The 25,488-nt window shown below is 41.4% G+C and overlaps 1 protein-coding gene across 2 annotated transcripts in view; it reads right to left on the minus strand.

The window, feature by feature from the left end:
• rai1 (retinoic acid induced 1) overlaps positions 1-25,488 on the minus strand; it is a 58,330-nt gene that overhangs the window by 11,439 nt on the left and 21,403 nt on the right. For both annotated transcript variants that reach the window (XM_055184413.2, XM_055184421.2), the window contains exon 2: positions 527-6,302. In XM_055184413.2, the coding sequence (XP_055040388.2) occupies positions 527-6,298 (5,772 nt within the window). In that variant the 5' untranslated portion in view covers positions 6,299-6,302. The remainder of the gene's footprint in view (positions 1-526; positions 6,303-25,488) is intronic.

Raw genomic sequence — 25,488 nt, forward strand, 5'->3', positions numbered from 1 at the left:
CACCCAGAGTTACTGAGAACTAGCTACCTGGACTTAAAGTGTAGTTTAGAGCTAATGTGCTAATCATGTATGTTATTAAAACCATTAAATGTTATTTATTATAATTATTATTTTATATAACAGTATAGTTTGCATTTACAGGTATTAGGGAGGCATTGGTTGTATAGAATGGATTACTGTATGCAACTTCAACATTTTCTGAAAATAATATGTGACTGGCTGTGCAACAATAAATACAGTAATTAATACAGTAATTACATTTATTTAGCATTTTTCGTTTACAATATTTACATTTTTTCTCAGTGTGATCAAATGCAAACAGAAGGAGATTCAAAATTAAAAATCATACTTTTAATTGATTCTGGTTTAGTTGTCAAAATGGAAACGGAAGGTCAAGAAAAGTAAATTGCAATGTGTGGATACAGTTTTTATCCTAAAAATAGACTGTCATTGTCATGCCCTGATTTGTGTCCTAATATATAAAAGATTATTAGTGTTGTGTGAATAATATAAATTTTACACTTACCGTGTGTGCTGCATTCTGAGCGGCTTCCTTCAGCCCATAGAGTTTGCCTGCTACCAAAACTACGCCTCTGGTCCAGACTGTACAAGTTTCATGAGCCCAGTGCTCCTTAGATTCTGCCTCCATCTGTAACCTGTGCAGCGTAGTTTCACTACCCTCCTCACCAGCAGGGGGTGCAGCCCCAGTAAGTCTGCTCTGCAACAGAAGCAGTTTTTTGAACCTCATCCGCAAACTTGGGCGGGTTCTTAACTGTTCCCTTATTGCCCTTTTCCCCCTTCTGGAATGCCCACAACTTTTTTCTTTCGTCCCCTCCAGATGTGCATTCTTTTCACAGGCACTCTGTGAGTTGATGTGGTCTGTACTACAGCTGACCTTTGTCTTGTGTGCACTGTCGCTGCTTTGCCTGAAATCGTCCCTGTATGTTAAAGACAGCATTTTTCGTGGTATACTGTCCTCAGGATAATAAGGGCCACACAAATCCCCAAGCTCTCTATAATTTGCTGGCTTTCTGCACAGGCAGCATGTAAGACACCTGTCAGTTAGACTTTTGCTAACTAATGGCCCCTGGAGCATTACTGAGGAGTTTGATATTGTCCTGGTAACTGTGACTTGACTTTTTGTTTTAGCTGCACTTTTTGTTCTTGCCTGGGTGAGCAGCTGGTCTTCCTCAGGCCTGTTGACGATTGTACAAAGAGATGTTAGATCCAGACAGCTGTCAATGTGTACGTATGGTCTAAAAGATGATTTGCCATCACTATGCGTTGGATGCATGTCTGATAATGTTCCCTTCACTGTTGGAGAGAGATCCTCACTGCATTTTGTCTTCAGCTTGGGTCTTTTCACTATGACTCTGATGACATTAAGTCTCTTTCGATTCTTTGTGTTGGTTACAGACTTTTTTCTCTCTTTTACTTTGTCATCTCCTGTGTTACCTTCCTCTTGTTTCTTTTTGAATGATGGCCGCCTGCCTCTTTTGGGTTTTATGACTGGTGGACATAATTCTGTTGGTGGTGTCTCATACCGTGTTTGTTCAACTGTGTCTGGAAAAGAGGAGGAGGATGCAGGTGGGGGCAGAATATCAGTTTCGACAGGCTCCTTTGGCTCCTCAACAGGTATGGTATCTGGTGGTTCAGTACTTTTTCTTTTCTTCTTTCGTTGTTTCATATGCATCTCATGGTTGTTTTTAATGGCTCTCTGTTTGGCTAGCCTTGGTGTGTTGATAACGAGGCTTCCAGCCTCCAGGCCTACATCTGGTGTATCACTGCTCTCAACAGTGGCCCACTTTCTCCTTTTCTTCCTTGGAGTCTGAATTCCTGTTATGTTTTCAGTGTCTTGTGTGGTCATTGTGCTCTCGCTTTCCTCATGAGCTACCTCAGGGGCCTTTACTGTCTCTCTTTGCTCTGGTACCTGTGGTACTGGTTTTGATGTTGATTCTTCTGCCAAAATATCTGGTTGGATATTTAGAGGTTGCTTTTTAGACCCTGGGGATGTGATTTTTTGAACCATTGCTTCATATTTAAGGCCCCTGCCTTTTCGAGGGGGCAAATATTTAGTTTTAGTAGGACATTGGGAAGGTACAGAAGGCATGTCACTGATTTCATCAGTGGGAAGGTTATCTGTTGTCACAGTGCTGAATACAGATTCTGCTTGCATATTTTGGCCTCTCTTTAGCTTTTCCCTTGGAGTGCAGTCTCCTATGACTGTTTCTATAGGAGGCCCCTGTGTTTTTGTTTGATTTGCTTTCAAACCCTTCTTTCTTTTTTTTGGGTCTGTGAATTTTCTTTTGATAGAAATTTTCTCTTCAGAAGAATGTTGCAGTGTTTCTGTAGGGATGTCTACCCGATTTGGTAATTCATGACTAGAAGTTTCAGTCGCACATGGCTGATCCACAGTAACATCCTGAATTTTTGTATCTATGAGCTTTGCTGAACTTATATCAGCTGATTCATTATTATCTAGTTCTTTCTCTTCAGTCAGTTTTTCTTTTGTTTGTTTCCGCGATCTCAGCACCATGGACTTTTGATCTTTTACTGAAGATTTGCTATCTAGAGTAGGTTCTAAAGTGGAACTCACAGTTTCATTTGTAGAGGTGCCCACAACAACTGTGTCCAAAGATGATACAGTGCTCACATTTTGCTGAATAAGTTCATTTATATATATTGTGTCCTTGGTTTGGTCTGTTATAATTTGAAAATTTTTATCTTGTTTCACTGAATTGATCTTTGAAGTGAGGCCTCTTGGTCGACCATGGCCTTTAGGCATTGATCCATCGGTTAGCTTCAACTCTGTATTGGTTTGACTTGGTTTTGATACAGGTTTTTCTCCTAGTAAAGCCCCAGGCTTTGAAGCAAGTTTAGAACCAGGCTTTGGACTAGATTTAGGGCCAGGCTTTTGAACAGTCTTTGGACCAGGTATTGTATCTTCTATGGACCCTGTAGATTTTGAACCTAGTTTGGGACCAGGCTTTACACCAGATGTTAATTCAGGCCTTGAGCCTGGTTTAGAAACAGGTTTCGGACTAGATTTTGGACCAGCCTTTGGTCCAGGTTTTGGACCTGATTTTGGACCTGGTTTTAAGCCAGGCTTTGTAACAGGTTTGGGACCTGTCTTTAAGCCTAGTTTTGAACCTGGCTTTGGACCAGGCTTTGAACCAGGCTTTGGGCCTGGTTTTCTTCTCTCTTGGGGGAAAACCTTTGGGCTACTTTGTGAACCATATGAGCGAGTGCACATCCGTGATGGCAAACCATCTGTCACAAGTTTTGGTGTTTGACTGCTAATATCCTGATAAGCAGTCTCCATCTGATCAGGAAAAAGGGCGCTTTTGCTGGAGGTCATATTGGGATTTTGGGCACAAGGTGGAGCACTGTCTCCATCTACACTTAGTTGCCTTCTGATACCTACACTCGAATGCATTAGTCTCCTCCTGCCCCGTGCATGTTTCTTACCAAACGTTCTTGTATGTGCAGAAGAGGCCAAAGGCTCTAGTTTGGCAGATGGAGTCACTGCACTCGGACAGCTTATACCTGGTTCCATATCTTCATCTCCTTTCTTTGGGGAGGGTGGGGTGTCAGCCCAAGATGGTGCAGAATGCAGTATTGACTTGCCTGGCAACTGAGGAGAATCAGGCTCCAGTACCTTTGCATCACCGCGATCGATGTGATGATCCCTAGCCTGAGCCAGAGGTGTTGTTTTCTCATTGAGAGCTGAGAAGCCACTCTTGGCAGTGTGAAACTGAGGTGCAATGTCACATATATCTGACCTCCTTTCACTGCCTCTGTGTGATGGGTCTAGGGCAAACATTTGTGCAGTTTCTGTGTTCACTTGAGGCACATTACCTATCTCTTTAAATGTACTGCAGACTTCTGCAAACGATTCTTGTGGTTTTGCTGTATTATTTGAGACCTTCCCAGAATATGTCAGGCTTTCCTTTTCATCTCTTACCTCAGAGGAATTATGGAGAAAGACAGACGGCTGATCCTCAAGGGTGTCCATTGGGCCATCAGTGCGTGTCAGGCTCTCAACTGAATTTTGCATCTTTGAGTTTTCCTCTTTCTTTGACAAATTCAGATCATTGTCTGAACTGCCTGTAGATGTTTTTTCGGGAGGTTCAACATTGGGCTGTGGTTCTGATTTGAAATTTTCAGACTTTATTTCTGTTCCTTTATTTCCATTGTGTTTAAGGTCTGAAAAATAATCCATGTCTGCTGAGTCACCTTTATCAGAATCAGATTTGTTTTGCAACCCTTGGTAAACATTTATTTCTGTTTCATATGAGTAACCTTCTTCTAATACTGCTTTATTTATTTTATGAAAAAGAGAAGGACTTTTTTCATCGTCTAGCCATTTATCTGGCTTCTCATTAACCTCTCCTTTGCACTCATGCTCTACATGCAGCTTTCTTTGTCTAATTTCCTCCTCATCAACCATCCTTTCAGTCCATGCTGACTCCTCAAAATTCTCCTTTAGAGTGCTTTCTGAACACTTTATTTCTTGTGGTGAATTACTCTCCTGTTTCATAGGACTTGGAGCTGTTACAGAGATGGGAGACCTCTCATCTCTAATGTTCCTAAGAGAGTTGTTGGGCTCCTCTTCAGTCAGTACTCTTTGTAATCTGGGGTCACACGTGAAATTATCCTCAGAGGCTACACTATGGAGACTTCGTACTGAGTCACCAGACCTGACAGATATATCATCAGCTGAGTTTAAGGAGCAGGTGGACACTGTGTCAAGGCTAAGTCGTGAGTGTGTCTGGGTGTGTGCTTGACCTTTGTCCTGACCAAAATAGTAATAACTTTTGTCCATCTGCTCCTCAGTGTTGCTGGAGTATCCACCTTCCTGTAATTCTGCTGTCATGGACCTAGTAATGCTGTAAGCCTCAGCTGGAGGAGGACCATGCTGGTTTTCAGGACAAGGTGAATCTTCCATACCCTTTAATTGGCCTCTATAGTCTTCTGCCTTTTTAGGATGGTTTCGTTTGCTTGTCTTTTTGTTGGCCATAAGGGCCTCAGAGAGAAGCAGCTGCTGGACGTTGTTGGAGATGTTCTCAACCTGAGATGTCAGGGCATTGAGGCTCCACAAACTTGGGTTGGAAAGAAGCTTTTCTGAAAACCGTTCTTTCATGGATCCAGAATAAGTCTGGGACTGGTGGTTAACACTGGGGGATGGATGGGTATGAGGGGGCATCAGCATGTTTTGTTCTTGCAGACCTGTGGATGAGGACGCGCCTGAATTAATGGGAGGTTGGCCATACTGGAATGAATCAGGATTCTGCATTAAGGGCGATGGTGTGGAATTGTATGAGGGAGATCTTCCCACAGACCTCGCAGGAGAGTGACTAGAACTTGGGCTGCAGGTCTGGTAGTATTGTTCTGGAGACCTTACAGAAATATCTGTTAAACAGTAGTTTTGCTGTGGCTGATTAAAGTGCTGGAATTTCTGAAGGTTTTCTTGGGATCCAGACATCCCTTGCAGGGAGCCTTGTTCAAATCCAGATCTTGGGGGAGTCTGCTGGTAACCATAATTGTTTTGAGGTCTATATCCACTCTGCTTTAGATTGCTTTGATTGCTGAGTTGTCTTCCATACTGGGAATTAGGTGTTATACCATAGCCTTTGTAGCCATGCGGCATTAGATTACATTTTTCTATGTAAGATGAAGAAGAGGAAGAAGGTGGTTGTGAGTGCTGAGGAAAATGAAGATGGCCTTGTGGATACATTAAAGGAGTCTGTGAAGGATTGGATGGAAGGCCCTGTTGATGTGAGCTTGTATAGACAGGGGCAGAAGACTGTGTGGGGAGATGACACTGGCTTTGAGAAATAGCCAGCATGTTCTGCTCTAGGTACTGCGATGACCCACTGAGCCCAGACTCCAGTCGCCCCACCATGTCCTGCTCAAACTGGGTCATCTGAGCTGACTCATCCCATTTTTGCTGCAAGTGACCTTCGCTCATATACTGGGCTGTGTATCCAGGCCCCAAGTGATTGGTGTAGCCAGCTTGCAGGTGCTGGTTTGGAGTTTTGGCTCCTCTATAAGTTTTTTTAGTCTGAGTAACACTGGTGCTGGTGTAGATGGGATAGGTTTGCTGTCCATAACATAGGTCTTTAGAACCTGCTCCCGCTGTAGACATCCCTGCAGGAGCTAGAGCGTGCGCCTCATAGCCCTGTCTGGACTGGCTATGATGATGTCTATAACTCTCAAGGCGTGATAATTCTTGGGGTTCCTGCTGGTAGCAGTGCTGGTTGCCATGGAAACCACTCCGCTCTCTAAAGGACTGCATGACTCTTTGGAAGGAGAGAGAAAAATAAACAGAGAGAGGTTGTGTTTAGTACATTCATTTTATTATCAGAGATCATTCTTTTATTCAATTAATTTAAATTTGTATTGGTGTTTTAGTCATAAGACAAATCATATTACAACACACACACTCAATCATTTCATCAAATCACATATCTCCCGATGAGCACTAAGAAATTTCACTTACACTTACTGTAGCTGCAATCAATCTTTTTTATTGAATCTAGAAACCAGAGCCTATCTAACCTATATTTTGGTGCTATCACAAATCCCTATGATAGGCCCAACTACATTACTGACACATTTGAGTCTTAAAAGATACTTTCAGGGGGACCAGGCATGCAAACACACAATATTCTTGCTTGTACTTGCCCTTGTACAATACATTCAATAGGAAGATACATGTATTTGTGTAACTCAAAATGTATTCAAGCTGTGCACTGTTTGCTATGTATTACAGTCATACCTATGATCCGCTGGTAATACTCTCTTTTCTCAACAGTAAAGTGGTGAGTGTTTGTTTTATGGGTATAGATGGAAGCTGTTCCATTTCTCCCCTCCACCGCTGTGGGCCTGTCTAGGGATGGCCTCCCGGTCCCATCAGATGCACACATTATTCATCTCACTAGCACAATGTCTGAAGCCATCAGGCCCAAGAGCATCCTGCTCCCCTCTTAGCATGTTCCCTGGAGGCCCTACCATCTACTACTGCTTCAGTTCTGCTTGTTTGCCGCTGTGCCTGTTTACACAGTGACCCAAATAGGACCACTCGGGATCCATGCGTAAGCTTTTCAAAATGCATACAGTATGTGGTGAAATGTACAAGCTGGCCAGTGGACAACTAACATATCTTGCTTTCCCTTCTCAAAACCATCACAACTGTGGGAGCAACTATAACACATAAAATAGTTTTTTTCTAGTCATAATGGAATCATATGCTTGAACATATTGCATGACATTTCCACTGTGTGAAGCTGATTAAAGACTTGTGTATAGTAGTGTTGCTGACACAGCCGCAGATCTGGTCTAAAAGGTACTGTAAGTATTCTAGGTCTGCTGAGAGGGCAGAATTTGTCTCCTACACTCTAAAAAATATTTAACCCAGGGCTGGGTAACTATAGGACGGAGCACATTTCTGGGTTGGAATGGCCCAAGGGATGGGTTGTTTTAACCCAACTGCTGGGTTATTGTTAATCAACCATGTTGAAACAACCCAATAGTTGGGTTGAAACGGCCCATTGTTTGGGTCGTTTTGGCCCAGAGGTGTGTTCTGTCCTGTGGTTACCCAACCCTGGGTTAAAAACAACCCCGTATTTTTTAGTGTGTATGGTATCCAATAATGACAAAGATAACTTTACAATAGAACTTATCATGACTATACCAACACAGACTTATCTCCAGAATTTTAAATGCGTGGTTTAGTAGTTACTGACTAAAAGCAACTTTAAACTGTCAAGTAAATTAAAATAATTTCTTTTGAATGGTGCAATTGAAGAGATTGGTTCCAAAATGAGAAAATTCTGTTTTTAAAAATGTTTATTATCCTGTTTTTATTGTGTTATACTGTGCTACTTAGCTGTACCATATTTTCCGGACTATAAGTCAAAAATGCGTTTTGAAGAGGAAAAACATATAAGTCGCACTGGACTATACATCACGTTTATTTAGAAAATGATTTCACAAAATCCAAGCCGAAGAACAGATATTTAATCTGGAAAGGCAAGTTATTGAACCTAACAATATCACAGAACAGCAGCCTGAATAGGTGTCCTTATATGTTAAAGTAACATAAAAAGCTATTTACATGATACACAATAGCATATTAAAACATACCTGGGAGGCTGAATAGGCTAAATTACCAAGACAAGCCAAATCAAGTTCAAAAAGGTCCCGGAGTCATTCCGCATCACTGAATCCATTGAATTACATAAATACAGGAGCAGCATAGAGTGGACTCTCGCGGTTGTAGACGGTAATAGTTTCTCTTGGTTCATATGAAATCATTTTAACGTATAAGTCGCACCTAACTTGCCAAACTTATAGTCAGGAAAATACAGTATTTTTTAGTTATGACGGCTTAAATGAAAACCAACCAACTCCAGTTTCCCTTACGAAAATTAACCATGGTTTTATTGTGGTAAAAGTGTAGTAACCATGGTTTTTTGGTGAATTGATTACTATAAGCAAAACCATGTTTTTACTACACTAACCATGGTTTTTTGGTTTTAACTGTAGTAAAACCATGGTTAATTTTCGTAAGGGTTGATTGATATTAATTGGAATGCACAATCAAAACACAAGATTAAAAAAAACAGAGTTATCTTGTTTTGGAACCCAACTGTTGTCAATTGTTTGTCATCGTTCTCCATGTTGTATTTTGAGGGTTGCTGATGCAGAAACAGACTGTGGAGGGATATGTTTAAGCCAGCTGTGAGCTCAGTGGGCTCCGACGTACTTTAAGGCAGAATTCCCCATGAGACCTTTCATGGCATAATGCAACTTACTATCATTCATTAACACTAGAGTGACTACATGTAAATAGAGTGTGCTCTGTAACTACATGTGTCCTTATTTCACATGCAGTAAATAGACTTTCCTTGATTACATCATCTCTAGAGGCAGGTGCCTTTAGGATTTTACACTGAAAAACCTAGAACGAGCTTTGGGCAATTATCTGCTGTAATTGTGGATGGGAAATGTGTAAGGAATGTGAAAAGGTCACTGAAGAGAATCTTTACACATGCAGTCATGTGAAATATTAAAAATTTTGCATTGTGCATCATATAAACGGCACTGGTGCCCTCATGTTGTTTAGAGTGAAAACATCACTGTTTAAAGTTCCCATTTTGTTTTTCACGTTGCTTTAGAAGATGGCTGCATAGGTTTTAGTTACACAGATCACTAGGTTTAAAGTTTTAAAGCAGGACCAAGATCAATATTAGAGAATTTAAAGAAAAAGTGGAATACATTCACACTGACGGCACTGAGAAATAATAAACCAGGTCCCTGGCATTTCTAAATCCTTCATAAAACAGCTAAGTTATGAGATTGAGGGCCACAAGGCAGAAGAAAGACAATCCGCACATAAGAAGCCTTCATCCAAAGCAAACACTGTGTCAGGTAAGAAGATGCCAAGGAAGAAGGAAAAGAAGTGGGAGTGAAGGTCAGGGTAGGAGGTCGATTCAATTTCACCGCACTCCGTTAAGGACATGAACTGAATTTGAGGACCAAATTTAATCTGTTCACTGCAAGAGCTGTACAGACCCACACAGGTAAAATTCATTCATTGATTTAAAGTATAATTCACATGATGAAAAGCCTGAATCCAAACTGCATCAAATTAAACTGATAATAATTAGCTTTTAGGGATATTCTAATATGAGTTTATCTGTTTGCCAGTGATGTTTTGTATGGCTCAGAAGACATACAGCGGTCTCAGAAGATGCTAATGAGATCTGAGACTTTTAGCTCTACTGTCTGCCTTGGCCAGGCGTGAGGCCCATCGCTCTTAGACATCACTTTGATTGACAGTGCTGCAGCTTTTTACTGACCTTTGAAAGAACGGAGCCATACAGAGAAACAGCAGTCTCCAGAAAATAAAGGGTGGATGGGATTCTGCAGTATGGACACCTGGAATGCCCGGAAGATTCTGTTCTTCATCACTGAAAGTGTTGGGTCTACCACGATTTAATCTTCTAACGTTGTCTATTATTTGTGGCTCTTTAAGGATTACATTATCATAGCTTTACATAAATGCAATTGAGTCACAGTAGCATCCCCCCAAATCATACAACATGTCAACCCTGGTAACCTTACACATGTTAAAAGCTGATAGAATTTTTTTTCAAAGTAAACCTCAAATGAAGTTTCAACACGACTGCTTTTAAATCTTATGCAATAAATGTATTAAGTAAGATGTGTTCTCAGCGTTCCTCATAATTTAATTGCCTTTTTAATGACAACTTCATAACTCAAAAAAACACGAGTCATAAGATCAACAATGTGATAATGACTGCGGCTGGCTGCAAAAGCAAGCGATACTTTTGAATGACTTTCGCATATGACACACATCCACCAATTAGCTTTGAATTGCATGCATCGCATTTTCTCCCAGAATGCTCTATGAGAAATCTTGCTGCTTCCGCTATTAGAAGGCTGCAGAGAGTGCCCTTTAAATGCTGAAACCTGCCGCCGTTGGCATGGCGACACAAAGGGGATCGAGAAAGCAAACCTGCTCCCCCTGCAGAGAGGTGCCTGGTGCCCATTTCATCTGTGCCAGCGGTGCCCAAGGCTTCACACTTCAGGGGGCTGAAATGAGAGCTGTTGATAAAGGGTGCTTGGTATGGCATGGTGAGAACACTGTCACTGTGATCGATTTTAAGTCCGTGCATTAGAGTGTGTGATACTTAGGGAAAGACATGTGGTGTGTGCACAGGTAAATCAAGTACAGCGGTTCTCTCACCATGTCCTAATACCTGAATTAAATCTAAATAAGATTGTAGTGCATGTTTGCACCAGCAAAAAAAGCACTAAGCTGCTTTGTGACAGACTAAGGAAACACAAATGCAGACTGCTGATGGCGCACAACATCCCCCAATTCTCAGATGCAGAAACGACAGAACAAGCCCGTACATGTGCATATAACCAGGCACACAGCATCCTGGGAATTTCAACTCTACATTTAAAAGAAAGAGCTGCTATAAATTGGGGCGCAGAGCTGATTGATATTCCTCAACAGGCCTGCATGTGTAGGAGAGGGCATTGGCAGAGCAGAGGGGTGAGGTGCAGCAGATGTAGAGAGAGGGAGGTTTTTGCAGCAGGTGAGACTGCTGTGCTTTACCCTCTCAGTGCTGCGCTTCAGTGAAGCAGCGCTCGGCTTTGATCCCGTCCTCTCTCTCTCTGCTGCAGCACTCTGCTGTGGTCGCGCTCTCACACATTTATGCTCCCCGCGTTTGGTTCTCCCGGTGCATTTTCCGTCCTGAAGATCGCTTACATTGATCTTTCAGACGGAATGAGAAGTCTCAAATGCTGGCGTGCCGAGGGATTATTTTCTCTGAGACAGACTTCATCAATAACGTCGGTACAAAGGCACAATGACATTACTGGCCTGAAATGCTATATGCCTTGCTGCGCTCAATAAGGGCAGAGTCATTTATTTCTCCCTGTGAGGCACGCCACTTCACGCTAGCTCCTGCGCTGTGCAGCTTCAGCTCGGCTAATTGATGATGCGAAGCGGTCGCAGTGTCACTCGCGCTACCGATATCTCTGTCTCGCGCGCATTTTTTCTTTTGACGATATCTCTGCGACGCACCCCTGCTCTGTCCTATTTTGGCTCCACCCTAACCACAGATTAACCTTTCTACCCCGAAGCGGGAGACATGCTGGCAGTGACCTTGAGATGGCGACTTATGTTGTTGTTTCATGAGCTGCATGGTGATAGAATAAGGCTGTGTTTCAAAATCTATCAAGTTATCTACCTAGACACCAGATTTGGACATTAAAAGTGTATTCCAAGGCAGCTGAACAAACACATTGATATTAGATGTGCCTGGTAGGCAATACTGTATGCAGTTAGCATTTCAAAAAATGATGTCCAATAAAATCTCATAAATGCACCAAACCAAAAAATGATATGTTGGTAGGCAGCCACTAATCTCATTTCACTCAAATTATCTGAAGGACACCCACAAATGAAATGTCTGGGAGTTTACTAGATTCTAAGCCACATGCTTCAGACTCCTTTGCCCACTTTCCCTCACTCACATACATTTCCCATCACTATTAGTTTGTAGCCTGGTACAGACATAATTTATTTTCCTCGTTTCCACCGTAATTGTGAGCCGGTCAGCTTTAGTAAAAGGACATGACAGGCACAGTACCCGTCTGAGCCCCTCTACATCTTGGTGCTAGGATTTTGTTTGATCTATTTTGTATAGGAGGCTGTTATTTCATCTCATGCCTCTCGGAAAAAGAATCAGAGAAAGCAGGTCTTTGCAGCAATGACAGTCGACATGAACACTTCCTTAGGTCTGGTTCTTTGGTTGGTCTACATGCAGAATGAGTGGGCTGGAATTTAAGGATGTCATGAAGAGAATGATATATAAAGGATGTCATATTACCATTAGAGGGGAGAAGAACAAAGGGGTGAATATCAAATAGAAGTCTACATGGCAAGGTTTGGGGGGAGTAGAGGTTCACTCCGGGATCTTTTTTATTTTGCGACAGAACCTCGGGCGACTCCCAGAAGGTGCCCTTGATGTTTCTGGCCTCTTTATGCTTTTTGTATGTCATCCCAACTTCTTATCAACCATCGTCCAGTTACCTGAGGAATGAGTTAGATAATTTTCTCACTCTGAAAATCCAGATGGACTGGCACTAAAAGCCTCTCTTTCAGTGTGGAAGAAATCAGAGCAGGGTAAAGGGACAAACAACACGAAAAGTGGGAATCAGACCAAAGATGAGGAAGAGAGTGAGGGAGGAATGGATGAATGAAAAAAGAATGGAGATTGTTATTGCCAGGCAGTTTTATTATTGATTTTCCTCTTTCCTTTTTGGCATCCACATCCAACAGAATCGCAATGAATCAAGGATAAGGTTCGCAATGTCTTGTCAAATCCTGTTGACGATCGATTGTTTGGCTTCTTTTAGACCTTAATGCTGACCGCCTCCACACGCCTCTGTGTTTGCATCTCTCCGCATGCACATCCACACAGAAACATGCTATTTGACAGAGAGTACGAGTCGTTCTATCTCATCGAGGTTGTGGTGGGTGGTGGGGGAGGGATTTGCTTTTTGAAATGTGTCCACTGATTCGATTGGCCTGTCAGAAATGCTTTCTCTGATGCTCTGAGGCTCTGCGACTTTACGGATGAGGTCTAAGACAAAGGGATGCACTGGCTTCGGCATATTTATTTTCCTTTCTCCTGCTTTCTTTCATTCCCTCGCTCTCCCTGAAAGTTCAAACCTCCAGGGCTGCTGTTCGCTGGGGGGCTTTGAGTGTGCATGTGTGGTGGGGAGCGTGGACAGGGATGGGTAAGTGAAAATGTGCCGGTGGATCTCAGCCAAGCCAGCAGAGGGCCAAGGGAGTCAGGATTCTTTGTTCTTCGTTAATGAAAAGCAGTATCGGATCTACTCTCCCTCAGCCTTATATCGGGGCACTTTACAAGCAGCCAGTTCAACGTGATTATATTAAACCTGGGTCTAAATTACTCAAGTCGTCTTAATTAAACTTTAATCTCTGAAACCACACAAATTACCTGCAACGTAATTGAGCGACGATTTAAAGAGGGCTGCGTTTGTGACTGCAAGGGATAGGGAGAGGGGCTGGATGCAGGTATAGAGTGAAGGTCATGTCCTCCTACTTGTAAAATGTTTCTTTCTGTCTTTTTTTGAGTGAATAGAGGACACTAGTGTTCATACCGTTCTGAAAATGGAGCAGCCAGTTATGGCTCCTGTCTGACTCAATGTGCCCTGCACCTGGGTGCAGTCTACACAATAGCACTCAGTTCTCTGCCTCTCATCTTCCTGTATCGTCCTGTCACCCTCTTATCCTTCTAACGTAGTCCTCATGCCAGTATTTTTTTTCTCTCTCATCAACAGATTTCATATGAATCTTCAAACTTCCTGTGAAGAAATGAGTGTGTGCATGCCAAACCATATTAAGAAATAAGATTGACGGCGCTGATTTGACGTTAGGGCTGCAGGTGTGCACAACATAACTCCCAAGAATGTCAAAAAATGTTTGAAATGAGCTGTGCTGTTTTTTTGTCTCTAGACTGACACAAGTGTGAAGCATTGGTATAAAGCATCATAAAGTTTTTTGCCTGTTTTCATCCGATGATTCTGATAGGATGCAAAATCAATGTGGAATTTGGAGGCATACGTGGAAACAGATACAGACTGAGATGATAGATTAACTGACTTTATTAGAGAAGCTCCGCAGATAACTGTCTAGCATTTCTGTGTATAAGACAGGGTTATGCCTGAAATGTATACACATGCAAGTACTTTTGATCTATTGCCGAACAACGAAAGTACATGTCACATTGCTGCAAGGGCAGAAAAACAGCACAACTACCTGCTTATGCAGTATATCAGTTTTGTCTTTCAGGTCAACTTCTGCTTTGACTCAACAATTCAACAGTTTGAAGAACAAAATGGTTAAAGTTGACATGTCTATAAAGCTAGCTAAATAATAACACATCTGCTTGAATGGCACTTAAAGATAATTCTATCACTAACACTGCCTATTTCTGTTGCTACGTTATTACTTCCATAGCAACACATGCTAAATATGCATTGCTATGAACACTTACAATGCATTCGCCAAGCATTTGGGTTTGCATACCTGCTGAAAGTACATTTCTAGCATCTAAGATTAATTGTGGTTGCATGCTTGTGTGTGTTTTCAGGGCATTGCTTTTGTGCGTAGCAGTTTGTGCTAGCTGTATTCAGCTATGTATGCACATTGTTGATAAATCTGTTTGTGGTGCATGACAGGTTGTTTCAGGATATTAACTCAGTGATCCAGCATACACCTTATAGGCTCCTGACTCACTGATGTTTGGGTGTTTGAACCAGCGGATCAGGACAGCTGAATCTCCTTGGAGAAGAACCATCATTTTGGAACCCTTTCTACACCAAGCATCGTTCCCTCCTTGTGCACCTCCTCTTGCTTTATTATTTACACATAGCTTAGCACTTCTTGCATTTATTGAATTGTTTATTTTCCAGGTTATATGTTTTGCATTTATGCAGATGTGTTATTAATGGTGCATTGTGTAACTTTTAGAAGGATCTCTTGACAGAAATGCAATATAATATACATAACTATATTATCAATCGTGTATAAAGACCTTACATGCCGAACTGTATTTTTATTACCTTAAAATTAGACGTTTTTATCTACATACACTGTTGCATCATGTTTCTACAGTATCCCTCAACGGACAAACTTCTCTACAGAGCACGTTTTGTCCCTACGTTGTCTCAGACGAGGACATGTTTGTGCTGTGGCAGCTACCATATGCGTTTTGAAACTGTTGGGTGAGCTGTTGGTTGCAATTTGCCATCTTACCACTAAATGCCATTAAAATTTGAAAAAAAAACTTTTTTCAAATTTGTTCTTTAGTGTTAAATAAAAAGCCATACGAGTTTGAAACGACTCTTTGAGGGTGACATGATCACATTTTGCATAAACAAACCCATTAACTCACGACAAGTCCCTGGAAACTACAGTAAATTAGCGTGAATTTAGGTCTTCCCAGATGAAGCTCTCTGAAAAGCATTTGCACTCGGCCGTGCTGGGTGCTTTGACACAGCACCACGCAGGAGTCTGCGCACACATATACTGACAGCATATCGCTTTGAGGCTGGAGAACGCTGTCTCCTCGCAAGATCCCGTGCCTCACAGATGCAAGAGAGAGAGAGAAAAACACAGAGGCAGAGGTGGGGGGAGCTGTGGCTCTGAAGCGTGAAAGCAAATGATGCCGTCGGCCTGCTAAGTCTCTCACCAGAAGGCGCAAACAGCCGTGCTGGAGCAAGCAGCTTAGCATCACATACAGGAAGTCCAAGGCCGTGGTGCGACAATAGTGCCCCTGTAGGGTGTGGGGCACACACAGATTCCAAAAAATGTCTGGCAGCAGCTATACCGATCATAGCCGGTGCAACGAGTTGAGCATGTAGAGCCGACTGTGGAATGGCAGCAGGAATTCCATTCACCCGTGTATTCAGGTGTGCGTTGTGAATAACTGATTGGAAGCTGGAGGCACAGCAGGTTTCAAAGCCCCCCACTTTTCTCTCTCTTCAATTTGCATAGGATGGTTGATTTGCATACATATAAAGTAAAAGAAAGGACTTGCGTTTAAGAGATATGCATTCCTCCATTGAGAATAGAGCGCAGAAAAGAGAAGCCTTTTCATCAAGTGTCATAGGAGCCTCCTCTGTCTGCCTATCTCCCTGACCATAGCTAACACCTCAGAGAGCTCAGATGAGACCTCCATTAAAATTCTCTCTTTCTCGACCCTCTCTGCATGAAAGAAGGTGGTGACAGTGAAGATAGAGAGGGAACAGAGAGCCGACAGCATGCATGTGTGTGGCTGTGCGTGCTTCAGCTGGCTATGCCTCATTGCAGTCCCTCAGTTCAAATGCATTGATTCACTCTGAAGCCTCAATTCACCCTTGCAGTCTCTGCCACAACACCTACAGCAAGGATGCGTCCTCTCTCTTTGGTCACACACACACACACACACACACACACACACACACACACACACACACACACACACACACACACACACACACACACACACACACACACACACACAAGAAAAATGCACAGAAAACACAGCATAATGAAATTTACCAAAAAAATGAAAGTTGATATATTGTGCACAACAATTTAGATAAAAAGTAAACAATAAGGCACGAGAGGCTATACTAAAGGGTGAATATATGACGTGTAGGATGAATATTTAAAGGATATTGTTAGGAAGGCTCTCCTGATTTTGCCAAGTGGTTGATGTCCTCAGGGCAACATTATGTTGACCCTGGGACAACATTTCAAACAACCAATCAGATCACTTATCATTTCCCTCTGATTTTAGGGTTCAGTTATGGTTATGGTTTAAGTTTTATTAAAAAAAAATGGGTCCATGTTGCCCTGAGAACATCTCTCACGTGGCAAATAAGGTAGAGCTTGTTGGGAATAACCAATGCTTACTTGTACTTGTGTTGGAACAAACCAGACCAGAAATCTATCCGGCACCTGTTTTAATGGATTCTCTGTGTGATATGAAAATATTTTTAATTAATACAGTGCTATCAATGCACAGCTAATATCCGAAATCTATACAGTAAGTGAATGACAAGACACAACTAAACCAGATCCCACCCACTTTAATCATCAAGGCTGCCTACAGTGCGAGACCCTGACGTTGTAGTGCTTGGGAGTGCTGAGTATGGTGGGTGCTCACTTGAAGAGTCGATTTGGTGTTAAATGTGCACCCCCCAAACATCCAGATTCATCACCTGTTCCTGTGCTTCATTATTTAAAAAGCACTCCCTACTGGAGGATCCAGCTAGGATCAGCACGGGCTGGTAGCCGGTCCTAGCCGGATTAAGGTGGCACTAGCTGGTTTACGCTGGTCCTCCCAGCCTGAAAAAGCTGGTCATGCTGGTGGGTCAGCTGGTCTTCCAGGCTGACCAGCTTAAAAAGGGACCAAAACACAGCTAGACCAGCCTGCTACACCAGCAAAACCAGCCTGCTACACCAGCAAAACCAGCTAAAACCAAGCTGGGAGATCAGCTAAAACCAGCTCACCAGCTTATGCTGGTCTTAGCTGGATTTTTCGGTAGGGCTGGCAGGCAAAATAGCCCTGGGTGCTTTATTTCTTCCACACATACTACATAATAAAAATATTAATGACACAGATTTTTCTAGGTACCTGAACAGAGATATATACAATAGTTAGAAGAAGATGTTCAACCTGCTGTTGTCCAACCAGCATCCAGGACTTTCTGCTTTACAACTGACAAAAAACAATGATTTCCATACAACACTTACTGTTAAATTTGACGTCTTATGTTTACTAAATGATTAAATGTAAATCATTTTGACCCAAACAATGTGTCGGTTAGCTTGGTAGCTTTAGCATTTGGGCCACACATTTTGCTGGTAGCAGGGCTGTCTTTCTCTCCTGTTTTTCTTTTTGGCCCTAAAGCTCATTGATTCTCTCCCTTACCTTCAGCCCGTCTGTATTAGCCCTCCCCATCAGCGCCAAATCACTCCTCATCTGCTCTGGCACAGTTTGTGCAATTAGCCGCCCGCGTCCATGGGGATGAACCAAGGAAGCGTGTAATACTGATGCTTCTCTGGCTCCACAACGACACCGCCTGGGCACAGAGGCTGGAGCTGGTGCCAATATTGCCCACTTTAGCTCGGCTGCTACATCATGTGGCATCTGCAGTGAATCACCCACCTGGCACCAAAGTGACGAGATACAAGCTGACCCTGCTTTTGAGCGCTCTGTTATCAACTTCATCTCTGTTCTGAGTGGCTGCTACGAGGCTGTAACAGGGCTGACACCTCAAAGGGGCTAATGGAGGTTTGTTACGGGAGGATGGTCATAAAATGAAGTATGCGGTGCAAAGACAGAAACACAGAATCCGGTTTGGTTGCTAATGTTCTTTGGGAAGAGAGTTGGGTGTGTGTGGTTGTGTGCGACGGGGGTACAGTATTGTGTGAGATGTGTGTGTACGAATTAGGACAGCAGTAAAGAGCTGGGGCACAGCAGGACAGGTCTGTTTTTCCTGTGGGAGGACCTGCCATGCAGCAAACAGGTTATTTTTAGGAGGGTGACTCTAATGCTAACCTCACAGGTACTTCTCTACAAAATAAGCTGGAGGGACAGGAGGAAATAGAAGGGCATCTCTTTATGCCGTTTTAGGCCTTGACTTGTTTTTCTCATCCACTGCATAAAAATGCATTTTGCCGCATATAGTACCATACTACTTAATGAAATCCAGGCTAAACAGCAGGAGAGCTCATACATAAAACATTTAAATCAAAGCGTCCTCCTTCCTATCTCTGGCTAAATGGAATTCTTTCATCTTGTCTCTGCATTGCAAAAGTATGCAAGTTTTTGAAGGCACCACAGTCTCCGGGTTTAAGCTTGGACAACCTCATGACTTACATACTCTGACATATATTGCCTTCAGACAGCGGTGCAGCCCCACACTCAATGGGAACAGACTGACTGCGGTCATTGCATCTCCTTTTTATACGTCGTTTATTTTTGGCTTCATACGTCAGCGCTCGCGTACCAGCCTGAATCACACGTCGTGTTGACAGTGCCGGAGCACTCATTTTTACAGAAACGGCACAGGTAATGCACGCAGATGAAAGTAGCATCGATTGACGTGTTTTGCCGCCATGAGAGTTCAGCTTCTTAACCGTTTCCCTATAGCTGAGCGCTCACATCTGCTCAGGATCGCCTGCCCCCGCGCCGAACGGCTTGAGCGTGCACGCTGGCCAGAGATAAACAAGTGCGCCAACATCTCCGGGGAGGTTACCATGGCAACCGGCGAGCTCCTTTCGAGCTGCCTGTCCTAGAGGCAAGACAATAACAGGTTTCAAGGCCAATGTCACTGAATGTTTTCAAGGGACAGCAATGGAAAAATATTGCAAACTAAACAAATGTTGATAAAAGTGATGTCACCGATAATACGCGTCAGCAAACAAACAAATCGTAAATGGTTTTGTCCAAATAGTGGCTGCTAGTTATAAACATCTACCTACCTACTGTGACAGAGTGCTTTATGGTTAATATGTACGGACCAGAACCGAAAGACCATCACTGCTCACGGCACAACTGAAACTACCTCTAATTACCTCCTCGAAAATTGAGACAGCACCAGTCTTGATTTGGCCATGAAAGCGAAAGAGCTGTCAGTATGATGTCTCGACCTGCCTTCTAATGGACAGACATTTAAGAGCACTCAGACCTCCAGAAAATTGAGAGGGGAGAAGAGAGATGGGGGAAAGAGGTATGTATAAGGACAAAGGAGAAGAGGGAGGACAAGAGACCACTGAGATGAGAGGAAATTCGACAGAGGGAGGGAAAGCTGATTGGACATTCAGCTCTGGCGCTGTAGCATTCGCAATCCTTATCAATGCATCTGTCCATCCATCCAAACAGCACAGCCTCATCTCCCCTGTGATCTTTCTCTCTTTCTCTGTAATATGAAAGGAGGTGGGTAGGAGGGGTGAACAGAAATAAAGCAGACAGCAGCCGCAGCTCTGATGCAGGCGGGATCAAGCATTAAGTCAATAAGCTTGCACGTTGCTCTTATGACTTGGGATATATTCTCAGGCATCTCCAAAAGACCAAAGGCAAGGCTAGCCTCATTAAAACATTACAATAAGTGCTAAGTTAGCGTTATTTGCCATGGGTGCTAGCAGAGGTCACAGCACAGGTAGCACTTCTGCTGTCAACCTGCTGTGGGTTTGCTGTCGGGGTCCAAAATAAACTAAATAAAGGAGTTTCACGCAGGCACAAATAACCATGTGATGCACCTGCTGATGTAAGAAAAAGGTAGGTGGCGGTTTGACAGGACCAAATGATCAGGCTCTTCCCGGACCTACATTAAGAACCTAGCCAGGATTTTGGGTGCGTCTTCCGGAAGTCGTATATGTTGACCATATATGTCATTGAGGTTTATTATTTCAGGTTCTATTTCAGAAAAGCTACCGTTACATTTTAAGGTAAGAAAGAAACTACGATTGTGTGTCTTATGTTTTTAACTGAAATGGGAGAACCTTGATGACGTGTGTTGTGGTCGACAAATACAATTTCCACAAGACGCACCCAAAATCCCGTCAGGGAAGAATGGCACGTATAGTCACCCTAGATAAAGTAAGTGATGTGGATGATTCATGTTAAAGGGGACATTTCATTCAAGACTTTTGTAAGATGTAAAATAAATCATTGGTGTCCTCAGAGTATGTATATGAAGTTTTAGCTCAAAATACTATATAGATATTTTTTATAGCCTATTTAAATTGTCACTTTAGGTGTGAGCAAAAATGTGCCTTTTTTGGGTGTGTCCTTTAAAATGCAAATTACCTGATGAAATGCAAAGACTTGATCGCAATATTGGTGGTTTGTTGAAATTGAAACTCAATTGTGTGTCTCTCTCTCTCTCTCTCTCTCTCTCTCTCTCTCTCTGCACTAAATGGCAGTGCCATGGTTAAATAGTTGCAGATTAAGTGGTGGTATTATTATAAAAAGATCCCCATTTGACATCCCAAGGAAGCCAAATTTCAATTACCTATTTTTTCCACATGCTTGCAGAGAATGGTTTACCAAAACTAAGTTACCGGGTTGTTCTTTTTCATATTTACCAGGTGGATAAAAGCACTGGGGACCCAATTTAAACATGGAAAAGCACTTAAACATGGAAAAAGTCAGATTTTCATGATTTGTCCCCTTTAAAGAACTCCATGTGTTGCTGTCTGCATTAAGGTATCATACAGTATCATACATATAGCCTATAAATGATCAGCAGTTTGGACATTATTCTTTCAGCAACCATCTCCAGAGAAACCACATCCTCTCTTCAATGACTGAACCTGCTATATCGTGTTATGGTCTTGCATGTTATGGTTTTGATATGGTGTTCCTGTAGATTAACTGGTATTGTGTTAGCAATGCAAAGATCATTGGTTTGATCCCAAAACAAACATACTGGCAAAATAAATGTATAGATTCAATACATTTTAAGTCGCTCTGGATAAAAGCATCTGCCAAATAAATAAAAAAGATCAAAATCACAATCTGCGTTAACAGTTTTTGGACAGGTGCCATATTGTTGAAAGACAGTTTTTGCTGAATTTAAAATTGAATTTGAAAATACGCCCACAGGAAACATCAATTCATATATCAATTTAACTTGCATGAGATGGATTTTCAGGCAATTCGAAAAAATTACAAAATTGCAAAATGCCAAGGTTGTGCATAAAAGTAACATAATAATTTCTTTAAATTTGCAAAATTGCATACTTTAACCTCCTGAAAACACCCCATTTGTGGCCACTCTGAAGTTAAAGTGGCTTTTTCTTTGCATGGAGTTGAATCAATCCCCATGCCTTTTAGAAGGACTTATCGCGAGAGGCAAAATTATGATTTAGTCATAACATTGTTTAATTGAAATGCTGTCAACTCAAGCAATTAAGCAATTCGTTTTTTTAATCGCCATATAGAAAATATCACAAAAGGTTTGTGAAAATCTGTAATGTAAACAAAGCTAGTGACTTACTCATGTTGTATTATAAATCTATGTGAGTTTCAGTATTTCAGTTTTCAAAAAATGTCATTTTGAACCCCGTTTGCAGAATTTCAGGGCCATGCCAAAACACTCTCTCCTTTTAAACGTTTTTGGTTTTGACAATTGATGCAGGCGATGGGTGTTTATTGATGTTGTGTACACCTGCTGGCTGATGTCATCTTGACAATGTCTGTAGCAGAATCTGTGTGTGTGTGTGTGTGTGTGTGTGTGTGTGTGTGTGTGTGTGTGTGTGTGTGTGTGTGTGTGTGTGTGTGTGTGTGTGTGTGTGAAAGGCATTTGATTGGAGTTCAGTTATTACTGTTACTTCGGCTGAGGAGGAGGAACTTTAAACACAAACACTCCCACTAATAAAGCCTCATATCAGAGCCATCACATTATTGACGCACTGCATCACATTCTGAATACTAAATCTAATTGGCAACCTGTCTCCATAGTTATGAGCAAAAGTAAGGCCAACCAAAACTCGTATATCAATTTAATCTATTTTGAATATTTAATAGCAAGAACTTCTTGTATTCCTGTTCAACTGGCAGAGCACTGTATTAGAAACAAAAGTTATAGGTACAAATCCCTTTGAACACACCTCATACAATACAGATACAGATAAAAACATGTGTATGCTAGTCACTTTGGACAAAAGTGTCTGCCAGATGCATACATTTAAATGAACCTGGCTAGTCCAGTAAGTAGTTATTCCTCTAAAATGCTAATTTTTGCATCCCCTTATTTCTAAACATGCCTTTCCAGGTGGACTAATAAAAATGAAAAATTACATACGGCCAGCCAATCAGACTGGAGCGTGCCATTTTAGGAAAGCTTTTGCCATTGTCGTGTGGAATACAAATTAGCTTGGAAGTTGGATGTAAGAGTGAGAGACATTTCGACATTGACCTTGGTTCTGTCAGCAAAAAATACTATAAAGATCAAGACTGTGAAGGCTGCAGAGAAACTGAAGTCTGTAAGCCAGAATCCTGTCATGAATATCACCTTCATTACTGATGTGAGGAGCAGAGGGTGTGGAGAGATAAGTGTTATGAGAGTCATAACTTGTTTCGTGCATCTGTCTCACTGTTGTTCATCTATTAAGGAATTGATGTCATCCAGACTCTTGTTTTTACAGAGGCAAGAAAGCATTTGATCCTATGTTAGCATCCGGCACATGGCAACATCTGATGCATGCATGCACAACAACAAAAGCCCCGCGTTCTCCCATGTCACGTCTCTCTCTCGCTCGCGTTCAGTGTCTTTGGACTCGTTCTGCAGTGCTCCACCTCTCTACCTCATCTCCATATTTAAAAGTGCCAGTGTCATTGTGCAGTGCCAGGAAAATCAAGTGATTTAATCAATGGGATGGAGGGGCGAGAGGGAGAGGCAAAGAGATTAGATCATTGTAGAGACGTAAATGATGTAATGCACCTTTCACACATTGGTAATGGCATTTGTACGTTGCCTGTTTTGTACCCGTTTATTTTTACCCGTTTTTTTTTTAAGTTAAAACTACTAACTTAACTTGTGAATAAATAGTTTTAAATGAACCAGTTAAAAAAATTACAGATTAATTTGAATCATCATTCACATTAAATGTTTATTAACATCTGCTAATTTATAAACCTCTAAAAATGCCGGTTTATTTTCAACCCAGCGTTGGGTCAAAAAGGGACGAGCCCAACCGTTGGGTTTAATTTAATTAATTGACCCAACAATGGGTTTAAACAACCCAGTATGGGTTAAATTACATTCTAAGGGGCTGGGCTCGTCCCTATTTTACCCAACACTGGGTTGAAAATAACCCAACATTTTTTTACTGTATATATACATACTGTTTAAAATTCAGTAACAGTATTACTGGCAGCTGTTTGCTAGTAACTTCACTGTAAAAAAAATCCGTAGAAATTACAATGTTATTGCAGCTGGGTTGCCGGTAATTTACCGTAGATTTAAATTTATGTTATTTACTGGCAAGAGTTTGTTCAAAGTTAAATAAATTTTAAATATTAACAAGTCTTTATCTTTACAGAATAAAACTATACAATAACAGCCTCATGCAAAGCATTCTGGGAACCAGACATCATCATCAACCTTTTTCTGTTTTTTGCTTCAGATTTTGTTTCCCATAATGTTTTGCTTGATACTGTTTTTTTAGTTTTACTCTGTCAAGACAAAGACTTGTAAATGTGTAATGTTCATTTAACTTTGAACAAAATGTTGCCAGTAAATAACATAAATTTAAATCTACAGTAAGTTACCGGCAACCAGCTGCAATAACACTGTAATTTCTACGGAATTATTTTACAGTGTTGCTGTAGATTAAAATTTATTTTATTTAATGGCAACAGTCTGTTTAAAGTTGAACATTAAACATTCTGGGAACGGAAATCTAAAGGGGAAAAAAAACAAAAAAAGGTTGATGAGGATTTCTGGTTCCCAGAATGCATGAGGCTGTTATTTTATAGTTGTATTCTGTACACTGCAAAACCCAACAGTCAACCCAACTCAAACCACTCAAGCAAACCGGCCGCATTAGACCATTTAAGTTTTAAAACACATAAATTTAAGCACTGTGAACCCAAGTCACGTGCAATTATGCACCTACATTCAAGTAGTGTGAAATTAAATACAAGTGCACAACCGCACACGACTCAGTTTGTTTAAGTTCACAGCACTCAAACGTCTGTGCTCTACAACTAATGCAACCGGTTTACTTAAATGGTTTGAGTTGAGTTAACTTTTAGGTTTTACAGTGTACAGATAAAGACTTGTTAATATTTAATGTTTATTTAACTTTGAACAAACTGTTGCCAGTAAATTACATAACATAAATGTAAATCTACAGTAAGTTACTGGCAAACAATTGCATAACTAGAGCATTTTTTAAATAAGTTTACTGTACATAAAGGTCACAATATTTGTAAACTATACACATTATTTGATTTAGTTACAAAATGTGATCATTATGTAAAATAAAACATAATGTAAGTATATTTCGAACTTACAGTCAGCTTCCTCAACACTTTTATCTACATTGCTCTTGTAATTTTTAAGTGAATGGAAAAGATTCAGTCTGAATCTTTCACACTTTAAATGCAACCAGCTAGAAATCCATGTGATATAAACACCTTTAACTGTAATTGCTGGAGAAAGGAAGTGTGGAGAGGGAGAAAGGAAGGACGAGGAGGTGTGTCTCTCCATTGATGTTTTAAAGTCTACATATCCAACCCAATGTGACTATTTTTAATATTTTAAGTGAAACTGGATTTTTAAGAAAAATATCACATTACATTAAAATATTATTTCAGAGGCAGAGCAAGTTAATACATTCTGATGAAA

This window comes from Misgurnus anguillicaudatus, chromosome 19 (assembly GCF_027580225.2).
Source record: "Misgurnus anguillicaudatus chromosome 19, ASM2758022v2, whole genome shotgun sequence".
In the NCBI taxonomy this organism is placed as follows: domain Eukaryota; kingdom Metazoa; phylum Chordata; class Actinopteri; order Cypriniformes; family Cobitidae; genus Misgurnus; species Misgurnus anguillicaudatus.